The 11,494-nt window shown below is 38.2% G+C and overlaps 2 protein-coding genes across 4 annotated transcripts; both read left to right on the plus strand.

Moving 5' to 3' along the window:
• Positions 1–2,078: 2,078 nt before the first annotated feature.
• Positions 2,079–7,463, plus strand: LOC306839020 (putative 2-ketogluconate reductase). 3 transcript variants are annotated; one of them, XM_079367484.1, is made up of 7 exons: positions 2,079–2,339; positions 2,519–2,657; positions 4,514–4,892; positions 5,411–5,582; positions 6,047–6,225; positions 6,314–6,410; positions 6,752–7,463. In XM_079367484.1, the coding sequence occupies exons 2-7, from the start codon at positions 2,541–2,543 to the stop codon at positions 6,906–6,908; spliced, it is 1,101 nt and encodes a 366-aa protein (XP_079223610.1). In that variant the 5' UTR covers positions 2,079–2,339; positions 2,519–2,540; the 3' UTR covers positions 6,909–7,463. The 3 variants fall into 3 exon arrangements, with proteins under 3 accessions (XP_079223610.1, XP_079223612.1, XP_079223611.1); XM_079367486.1 differs by lacking the exon at positions 2,519–2,657 and having other exon boundaries at positions 2,081–2,339; XM_079367485.1 differs by lacking the exons at positions 2,079–2,339; positions 2,519–2,657 and adding an exon at positions 2,901–3,527.
• A 410-nt stretch (positions 7,464–7,873) lies between these two features.
• psmg2 (proteasome (prosome, macropain) assembly chaperone 2) lies at positions 7,874–11,370 on the plus strand. Its single transcript, XM_079368835.1, has 7 exons — positions 7,874–8,127; positions 9,244–9,415; positions 9,743–9,801; positions 9,893–10,011; positions 10,101–10,280; positions 10,658–10,778; positions 10,859–11,370. Exons 1-7 carry the CDS (start codon positions 8,071–8,073, stop codon positions 10,937–10,939), a joined length of 789 nt encoding a protein of 262 aa, XP_079224961.1. The 5' UTR covers positions 7,874–8,070; the 3' UTR covers positions 10,940–11,370.
• The last annotated feature ends 124 nt before the right edge of the window (positions 11,371–11,494 follow it).

Here is an 11,494-nt window from a genome sequence, read left to right on the forward strand (position 1 = left end):
TAGGGGACAAAGATTGGCAACTTATGAAACAAATTTATAAAAACACGCAGCATATTCAGAAATGCTGCCATATGACTTGAAAGTCATTCCCAAGAAGTCAGCTGTATTTTTTTTCTTTTTTCAAAGTCTCTATCTTCACTTCAGAATAGAATCACAATGTACCTGACTTGATGGAGAAAACATGTCAATGCATACTGTTTGTAACAGTACTGTATAGGACAACAAGATGTTTGGGAAAAGATGGAGCTGAACGCTGGAAGGCCAAGCAGGTGTTCATTAGAGTGTATCATCATTTATCCACATGAGACACAGAAGCATCAATATCCAATCCCTACCCATCAACCCTCATTAGTCCTCTGTAATCTTTAATTCACGTCCACTGACTGATTGACTCAGTCCACAGCGAGCATGGTCATTACCCAGAGACATCTCCAGCATGCATCATCCTTCAGTGAAGAACTAGAGACAGAATGAGTTTTCCAAACATGTCTCCTGTAAGCCACCATGCAGTAAGAGAACTGTTTATGTTGTCATGAGTCGACTCTTAAGGCCTGAAAAAAGGGAAACAGATGGTTGAACTACAGTTTTATATCAAAATGTACCAACAGTAACCACCATTTACAACAGGAGTGAGGTGTGCTTGTCAGTGTGCCTGTTGAATGATGACATTTACGCTTTGTTCACCTCTGGGTTACTGTACACTGACACTGCCATGCAGCATAAATACTACAAGTTCCACTGAGCTTCCTGAATCCTATTTAACACAATGTGAGGAGCAACACGATATTGAACTGCTTGTTTCATCTTTCCATAGATGACAAGCTAACAGATGGAGATGTAAACTGTCATTATTGTGACACAAATGACTCACAGAAGATAAATTCACCAACCTAACATTTTGAAACTATAATATAATAAAGTCGACATTGATCCAGCAGGTCTCAGATGGAGCGAGGTTGGTCGTGTGAAGATAATCACCATGAAGCTCTACAACTGAGCACATACTAACACTAATTGTAGTTATGAAGATGGTCGAAATAATGATGATAATATTGTGGATGAGTATATCATTGCTATAACAAGTATTTATTTTTAATGAATATATTTTTTACATGTTTATTTATTTTTCTCTTTCTTACCACTCTTTTAAAATATTTATTCCAATATTGCAGCTTATTTGATTCTTATGTAGTTGTTTTCTATTGTTTGCAGCTTGTTTGTGTCTTTGCATTTGTTCAGGAGTTTGCATTTGCTTTTGAATGTGCAGCGTTTCTGGATATACTGTGCATTCTTTTTGAAACGCTTGTTATTTCATCAGTTGCGTTTGACCCCCTCCGGCCACCGTAGAGTTAACCATCAAGATAAGTAATACTGCACGCAGCATTTTTGCAAAGAGACCCACAGTTTAAAGACTCAAGCAGGTAAGCCTATTCAAACTCATGTGAAGTCGTTGCATGGCCACATATACGACAGGCTCAAACTTTTGCTGCCACCTAGTGTTTCAGGTTCAAAGGGCATTTGGTACTGAAGAGGATAGAAAACCTTATGGTGAATGTTGCATTGAGTTGTTGTTGTTGTTGTTGTTGGTTTTCTTTTTAGCTGAATTATACAATCAGATCGGGGCCTCCTATAAGTCTCACATAGGCCAAAAGATGACAAATTACCAGTGTCTTTGTACCCCCCAACAAACTTGGCTTTGTATAACACAAGTGAATGTGAGTCGAGGCACTTTTTCAGGCTGATTTTACTCAATTTAAGTATATTTATGATATAGATTTTTGTTTGGTGATAGATTTTGTTGCTGAACTGTCTGCATGCATGCACTTCCAATTACATGGTCTAGCAATTCCAATAATTAATTAATTACTGCTACAGCTGCTTCATTTCCCCTTTCAGGATCATCAGATACTTCATAAAAACAAAAATCTGCAGGGTGAAATAAATAGAATAAAAAGGAGGAAAGATGCAAAAAGGACCAAAAAGGTACTAAAAACTAGATTTCTACGGGTTGTTTTGTGTGTGCACTGTCTCTTTATGGGCGGTGGGACCATGGGACAATATGTGACCATTGGTTGCTATGCTCAGTCTTATGCAATCACAAGCCTGAAGGTCTGCCTACTGCAGTCAGTTGAACTGGGTGATACCACTGGGTGCACACGACTCTCTGTGCTGCTTTAAGATCAGTCTCTCAATGGGAAACTCCATTTAAAGTAAAACAGGAGGTCAGATACTATCAAGAACAGCTGAATGTCTTGCTTTTAACACCCAGTTTCTGCAACTTACAGCAGAGAGTCAGGAAACGACACTCAACTTCCAGCAAGGTGAAAACTTAGCCAACTGTAAGTGAAAACGTAATGTTGTTTTACAATAATAAAATGAATTTGAGGATTTGTGTCTCTAAGCACCCATAAGTCTGTTGACCCTCAAGTATCATGATGCTTATTCATTTGTGGCTATTTGAATGTCTTTGACTTAACCTTAAATACATTATTTTTAATTTATTATTTTTTGTCTAAAGCTGTAGAGACTGGAAGTCCAGAATGCAAAGTCTATGCTTTGTCAGATATATGAAAAAAATATGGGATCCAGCACAGGCATACCGTCTACTGAGAGTTTCTTACTCGCAGAGATCTGCTTGTCACATGCAACACAACAAGGTATTTTTTTGTTAAATAAACAGGTTGACTTAAGTTAAAGAAAAAGCCTGAGTTAATAATGCAAAAAAAAAGACTTGATTTAATGCCTTTTAAGTGCAAACAAATGCAATTCAAAGGGACAATGCACTGATCACAACCTAAAACACTTAATTACAGTTTGATATCAATGGAGTACAACAGAAAATGCATGTGAACAGTTACCAGAGCTAAAAGAAAGAGAGTTTGATTTGAAATAGGGTTCAGGTTATTGACTGACTCGTAGATCTTAAATCATTATTCTATAACTAAGGATTAAATGTTAAATATCAAATAAGGGGAGTGACAATTGTTTTGAGATATTCTATTTAAAAGACTGTCAAAAAAAGCAGGGAGAAAGAAACATGCCTTAACTGAGGCAGGAGTTCACAGTCCAAAGCTCCCCAGCTTTCCCAGCCTTGTTTGGTTTAAGTATAATTTTTTAAAAGATTAGCCAGTAAACAGGATGGTCTTGATGACCTTTCTGACACATCTCAAGCCTCCCAGCATGCACTGGGGCAGCAGGTCTATTCTTATTATTGACAGTCTGTAGCTTTGTTCAATCATCACTTTAGGGTTTAACATGTTTAATCTTAATAATATAAAGGTCTGATGTATTAGAAGCGGTACAGTCTATGCATTACGGAAGGAAGCTTTTATTTTGACATCTTCGACAATCCCCATATTGTTGTTCCTGGTTCAAGAACAGGAAAAAAACCAGAGAGGCAGAGTCATCAGACACCTTAGAGTAGATTCTGGTTAGTTTTCAACCTTTGCAGAGGTCCTGTATTGATGACTGCTGTCAAACCAGCCTCCACTTCAGAAACGATAGTTAAACCCTGACGATATTTTAAGGTGAGCCTGTAGTAGAACCATTACGGAAAGACAAGTGTCAACTCAAAATCCACCCCAGTATTTCACCACTTTACAATGTTATTTACCAGTTATCAGGACGATCTGATGTAGAATTTCAAAAATAAAAGCTATCTGAAAATTACCCCCCCCCCCCCCAGCTATATTCAATCATGTATTCAATGCGTATTTTAATTTGAAATGAAAAACAAATTACTGTTTACCACAGACTCATCTCTGTCGAGATAGGTAGTCTTCGGGTCGTCCGTGCAGGATAACTATCTTACACGGTAACTCACATAAAGTAACATGAAACACCCCCTTAGCTTAGCTTAGCATACAGATAGTAAACGGGTGAAGCTCCGTCAAAGAAGAGCAGTAACCATAGAGACATAATATACGGCAGTAACCTTATCTGCTCTTTCTGGTTGCTGTTTAGTTGCCTAAATAACCATATAATAACCATAATCATTTGTTTTTTCCCCCAGATTAAATATTAAGACAAAAGTTGTATTGTAATAATAATTGAAAATTCAAATGTTCTGATTGGCAGTTAAAAAAAAATGCTTAGCTACGCTAACTAGCTGCTGTCCTGCGTTACATAAACTTCGTTATTCTACAAAAATAGCGGTGGTGTTTATTTTTCCAGCTTATTATTCAAACATATTTTGAAAATAATGTTTTTCAGTGCATGTGGGACTATAAACCAAATAAACAGTTAATATAACAACTACAAACTTACATTGTATATATATTTGTATATTATATGACAAATTCTCGGTGACACAGGGACCTTTTCACCTCATGTAGGTCTGGGCAGCCAGGGCAATTGTGAATGCTGCACTCTAAGTAGCCTTTTATTATACTTTAATATTGTATCATTAAAAACCAGTTAAATCTGAAACTATTTGCTTAATCTCTGCCCAATTAATGATATTTAATTAACTAAAGTGTTTGACCCACTTTACATTTCTGTTAAATCTCTCCAGGTGATGGAGGACAACAAACCATGGGCCCTGTTCTCTGTGGTGGGTGAAAACGGTTACCTGGAAGAAGTAACTGATATAATGAAACAACACTTCAACATCATCTGCTTCAAAGACTTCAATCAAAACACCCAGCTGTATGGTCCTAAAATCCAGGCCCTGTTCGTGTGGAATAACCTCCCCTCGACCAAGCCCTCATTTCTCAGCTTGTTGCCCTCGCTGAAGGTGGTTTCCAACGGAGGAGTGGGCATCGACCACCTGGATGTGCCATACATAAACAGTCTGGGAGTAAAGGTAACCAACACACCTGGTGTGGTGAGCAATGCCACGGCAGATATCGCAATGGCTCTGCTTCTGGGATCCGCACGGAAAATTGTTCAGGGTGAGTTAAGCAAACAAATAGACGACGAAACTGAGTCAACTATTATGAATAGAATGACATCACATGATAAGCCTCCTAAAAGGGAATCAGAATCTTTCTGGGATATAATAGCCGATATCTGGCATTAATGTGTTCATTATCATGGGCAATAATTACTTTCATATCATGTTCAAAGTTCATCAAAGTTCATACGTTTTGGCATTGTACTACTTTATCTATCATATATAAACATACATCATATAATATAATACATATACACGGATGAACATAAGGATGACTCTAGACTGGTTCATGTCAAACAGTTAATCTGATATGGGGCAGGTTTGTCATGATAACTTACAGAGGACTTTGATGCATTTTTCTATAACAACAAAGATGGCTACCACTTATGTAGAATGTTCAAAATCTTCCAATCATATCAGTATTAAATAACATGAACATTACTTAACTTTACATTGATATTTTAAAGGTTAGTTATCAGCTTTTGTTATTCCAAACATCTGTTTATGTTGAACTAGGTCACGAAATAGCCACGCATAAAAAACCCACCCACATACCACCAGACCTGATGGGAACTGAGGTCACAGGGTCGACTCTGGGGATTATTGGAATGGGACACATCGGCTGCAAGATTGCTCAAAGAGCAAAAGGGTTTGACATGAAGATCCTGTACCACAATAGGAACAGGAGGTACATTGTGATCAAAAAGTTCAATATGACTTTATTCATTTAGAAGGGCCTTGGTTAAAAAAATGAACAAAGAACATCTGATTCACTGAGGTCAGCTGCTCAAGAAATAGATTGATTGTATTTTATATATATGTATATGTAACACATATCTAAATAATGTGTGTTGAGCTTCTGAATTGACAATGAGTGCATACTGTATCTATTTAAACAATACTTAGAGATTTCTTTCAAAATATTTCATAATAAATACATGTTTTAACCTTTTTACTAATGTGAATCAAATTCAGGCATTAAACCTATAATTACAGCTGTAGTACATTTTAAAATTGTACATAGTCACATTGCAATAGTAGACCAAGTAAGCTTTCTCAGTTGGCAGACATTTATTTCAAATCTACAAATCATAAACCTTCTCAGCTGTACTCTGTTAACTGTCAGCTTGAACTTTCCTCCGTGCTGTTTAGGAGCATTGAAGACGAGCAGGCGGTTGGGGCGAGTTTTTGTGTGAACATGGACGACCTGCTGCGTGAGTCAGACTTTGTCATGCTGTCAGTCAACCTGACCCCTGAAACCACGAGCCTGATCAGCCACAGAGAGCTATCCCTAATGAAACCCACAGCAACACTGGTGAACATCAGCAGGGGTGAGCATCATTACAGTTCAACAATTTCAGAAGTTAATTGTTGAGTTATTCTCAAATTAAGTCTGTTCTTTTATTTTTCATGTCTCAGGTCTGGTGGTGGACCAGGATGCTTTGGTCACAGCGCTGCAGTCTGGAACGATTAGTGCAGCAGCACTGGACGTAACTTACCCTGAACCTTTACCCAGGTCTTACATATTATCTTTAACCTGAATAATATAGCTATTTATATATATTCTATTTTGTCATTGCACCAGCCATAGCAGGAAGCTATATAAGTTAAGTTATAACAACTATATGCAACCTAGCCAACACCAATCAGCTGACAGACCCAGTTAGAAATAACACAAAGTTGAGTATTTAAGTATTAAAGCACCAGATACTTCCCTCATGACTTGTTGGAGGCCAAAAACTTAGCTATAATTACAAACAGTAGCTTTGCTTTGTTTTAACTATTTCAAATCCACATTTTAAATTCACCGTCTTAACTACCTCCTAACAGTTCTGTCTGTTTCTTCGTCTTCTGCAGGGATCATCCTCTCCTTCATCTTCCTAACGTGCTCATCACTCCCCATGTTGGCACAAAAACTCGTAACACAGAAAGAAAGATGGTGCAGAGGATGGTTGAGAATGCTGTGGCTGCATTGAACGGACAGTCTATTCCCAATGAAGTCAAGCATAAATAACTTCACTGACTGTTATTTATCTGGCTTCAGTAATGGCAAAATTAATTCTTTTTTTAACGGTCTGAACCATTTTTTTCCCCACAGGGTTCTGTTCAACGATCTACTGTAATCAGTAAAAAACGGTATAGCCATAAACTACTTGAGTAGCAATTAGATACGTTTAAACCACAGGTCTATGAACAAATGTTTGATGTGAAATTTCAAGTAAAGATAAATGTCTTTGTATCGCTGCACCTCATTTTTGATTGAGTAAAAGTAAAAGTATAGATAAATGTTTTAGTATAGGTGCACCAAAATCTTTGATTGAATAACTGTTACATAAACATATGAAATGCTGCAAAACATAAAAACAAACAAGACAAGAAATAAAGCTACATCACATTAAGGCTCAATTCCTTCAGCTCAGCAACATTTTGTATGAACTGTCTTTTCCTTAGTCCTCACGATCATGAACAACACCGGTGAAGCATTTGTGGTCAGCAGGGCCAAACAAGATTAAAAAGTTGAGCCATGGTTGAAGTTCCTCTAATAAATTATTTACACTTTTGAAATGAATCCATATTTTTCCTCCCTCCTGTTCTTCTAGTTGCAGGGTGGCAAATAAAACCTCTGCTGTGTTTTGAGTTAATCCTACAGCTAAATCAAATAAATGCTTAACCGTCATTTAAAAAAAAAAAAAAATCATAAAAACAAAATAAAAAGCAACCTTTTGATAATATGTGAAAGCAGCAAGACTGAAACTCACCACAAGATAAATAAATCATGTGCTAGTTATCACGGGAATCTAGCAATCTTATTGTCTTATTATTTTTTTTGTTCACATTATTGGAAATGTGTTTGAGATTCCACTATTTTGAAACGAAGTTGCTGATCTCTTCCATGCACGAAATCTTTGTTGAGCTTTAGTTGGCCGTGACTATGCCTGATTAAAATGCAACTCCAACAATATTCAGGCATTTACATCAGGTACTAAACTCATTTAATCATCAACAGTCGACGTTGAGAAAGAGCCAAAGAGGCCCACAACACCAGGCATGATAATAGAAGTGAAAAACTGCCGGGTGAATACCATTTTGGGGAAATAAAAAAACAACCTAATTTGATTTAACATCTGCAGCTCTTTACCTCTTTGGCTTTGTGCATCTGCAATTTAAACGACACCATGTTTATCTCTTCTCAAAACCCACCGCCCTCCTTCAGAGATTTCACCCTTGTCATGGTGAGTGGCACATCTGGACTTTATAGTTTCGTTTTAGAGGATAAACTTCACTATTGTTATTTAGCGGTGTGGCTGATTAAGATATGTGTTATTTCAGATGTCGTAGGGCTGACGTCACCCAAAGTCTTGTCACACGCGTCAGTTTAGTAGACCCGTTTAAGAAAGTTAGACATTTTACAAATTGGTTAAAAAAATCCTGCGATAGTTGGTACCACGTTATATTATTATATTATTGTTGTGTTTTATATTCCCTTCTTGCAGAACTTTTCTGTTACCTCACAACATATCTGCAGTCGATGCACCAGTGTGGATCATCTCACTTAATCTGACTTTGAATGTAGTTTCAATGGGAAATATTATGAAAGATCCACTTTGACTGTGTTTTTTAACTTAAATTGGGGTAACCTGAGTGTCTATCAATCCCAAAAATATTAAATAAATCCATGCAGTCCTTTGTTTGTGCTCTGCAATAAGTCTTACCACACAGAGAAAAAATGCTCTGTTTCACATTTTCTCCGATTGTGACATCACAAGTTGGATTGTGGTATTAAAAAAAAAAAACAGAAACAAAACTTCCCTCCCCTTTCCCCCTCCACCCACGGACTCTGCTTCCAGTCTAAAACAAAACTTTTACGCCGGTCTGCCATTTCTATTCTTGTTACAGAGGAGTGATTTATACGGGGAAACCCAGGGGGCTCATTGCATTTAAAGAGACGCACACGTCAAAACGGAGTGTTTTGAGAGAGCTGGTTATTTCATAGTCACAAAATCCTCTGGTGCTTGATTCATGTTATATTTGGAGTCGCACCAAAGCTCAGCACAGATGTTTCATTTAGACCACAGAGGGACTGTTTGAAAATGTGGAAAAGAGGGACAATATGTCCCCTTTAAAGTTGTCTGGGAATCATTTGTGATGGCTGTGTGATTAGTTAGTTCTGGGCAATAAATCGAGTTTCAATTTCAATTACATGTTTGTCCTCCCACCAACATGAAAACAAGATAATCAAGATAAAGCGATTTATTATCCTCTGATTTACTTTTCTGTCTAACTTAAACCAAAGTCCAGACTCTAGACATAAAACTAATTAACACTGTTAACTGTGTTCTCTCCTGCAGCCAGCAGTGGCTGTTGGTAATGTGGGCCAGCTGGCTGTGGACCTCATGGTGTCCACTCTCAACATGAAAAGAGCGGGATACATACACACAGACTGTCTCATACCTATGGCTGGTAACAACCCGTATGCCACCTGCAGAGGAGATGCAGAGGAGCTGCACACACCAGCAGAAGGTGATGGTTGATCACTGTGGACACACGCCTCTCTTTGGCTCACTCACTGTTGTTTGGCTGATTAAAAATATGATATGAGACCTGTTATGATTAAGTTGATGTCATTCCCAAAAAAATACATCTTTATCAATAGAATGAGGGTTGACTAACGTGTAGTAAAACACTGATATGTATTGAAAGATATAAGAGTCCCAGCTTGGTCATCCACAATGCTTTTAATCTGTGAATAATGTGTAAGTAAGCTTTTAAAGTTTACTCTGTTGCTGGATTTGAACATCTTCAGATATCAATTGCTCATTTAATCGATCAACATTTTTTCATCAACAGTGTACATAGCAGCAGAACTGAAGTTAGCAGTTCTTCAAATCAGGGCGCCAATAATTCAGGTACAGTAGTTGGTTACATCATTTCAGTTGTATAATTCAGGATTTTAAACGGAGCTTTAAAAACATCAGAACTAATTTTGCTCTGTTGCAGAAAAAATCCAAAAAGTTCAGGCAGCTTGTGGTGGCGTGGATCAAAGCCAGCGGGTTCTCCAGGACCGTCGTTCTGTCCAGCAGCCACGCCTACCAGAGGGACGACCAACAGCTGCAAGGGTACCAACCACAAACTCCACGTCACCATTGACATTCCTCCTGTGCGCGCAATTTAAACTCGCGTCTTAAATCAAATGTCTCTGTGTTAGCACTCCTTTAAGGTACCTGGTCACTCCGTCTCTGCAGAAGGTCAGCGTGGACGCATTTAAAGAACTCGGCTGGAGGGAGATGGAGCGAGTGACGGCCTTACCTGAACTGAGGGACGTTAACACAGAACCACGCCTCTACATCTCTGGAGGAGGAATAACCAAAGGACTCTACACAGATGGGTACAGAGAGAGGGGCAACCTCAATTTCAAGCATGACTATAGTTTACATTTTTTAAAGTCTGAAAAATGACTGATTTATTGTTTTTGATATTCAACTGATTACATACTGAGCACATTTAGCTTTAGTTAGCATTCTGGCGTTTATATAGGACTCATAATACATAGTATTGTACTGATCTACAAGAGGCATTACATTTTACTGGAAGATCTGCAGAATTGTGTTTTCTCTTGAGTTGTAAATGACAAAACAAACTGTAAATACCACAACATGTTAGGTTTTTTTTTTTTTCAGGACACTTTGACAAATAAGCACAAGGTTTATGTATTCAAAGATCTTTTTGTATTTTGTGACCGTGCGTGCTGTATTGTGTGCTCAGTTGTGAGGAGGATCTCCCGCTGGCTGTGCTGCTGCTCTTCTGTTCAGAGGGGGACAACATCCCGGATGCCTTCACGCTCGTTAACCACCTGAACGACTGGCTCCATCTGCTGGACAACCCTGTGAGTGAAACACATTTAGCTTCTAACAAGACTTAAGACTGTACGTTCTCTCATACTTTCTGTCTTGATTGTCGTTGCAGAGCAAAGAGCCTAACAAATGGAAGATCCCAACTTCCTGGAGTCTTCTGTTCGGCAGCGGCATCCCTCCAGCGCTCTTCTGATACACACATACCTGTATTAAGTTTTTGCTATTTTTAGCTCCGCTTCTGGGAAATCCACTAGGCTCCAAAAACTCGCAGATGTTTTCTTCGACATGCAGGCGGTCCAGTTGTAGCCCCATGGTATTCTATAGCGTTTTGTTCATCAGTGGAAATGTATTACTAGTGAACAGATGATTGTCTTTTGTGCCCTAAGCTCATAATAATACCAAGACAAGGGGCGAAAGGAAAGGATGATTTCTGCTCTAAACAACAAATTACTTTGTTTTACCTGGTTTGGACATAAATCAGAAGCCCCAGCTTTTCAGGATTCATCAAAGTTTACTATTAATTTTAAAATGTAGAGACCAAAATTTACCAACAAGCGCTTCTGGAATACTGTATCTTACTATGGATGTATTTTTCTAACAAATAAAAGATTGCAACAAAATGCAGGACGTGAGTTTATCTGCAATGATTGTATATTGTGTATTTAGTGACTCCCACTGGACCCAGCCTCTGCCTGTTTAACTGAAAGTGTTTGGAAAGGTGCCATCCCGTATTCCTGGCAGACCCGCC

Source organism: Symphodus melops (assembly GCF_947650265.1).
Source record: "Symphodus melops genome assembly, chromosome: 18".
Classification (NCBI taxonomy): Eukaryota; Metazoa; Chordata; class Actinopteri; order Labriformes; family Labridae; genus Symphodus; species Symphodus melops.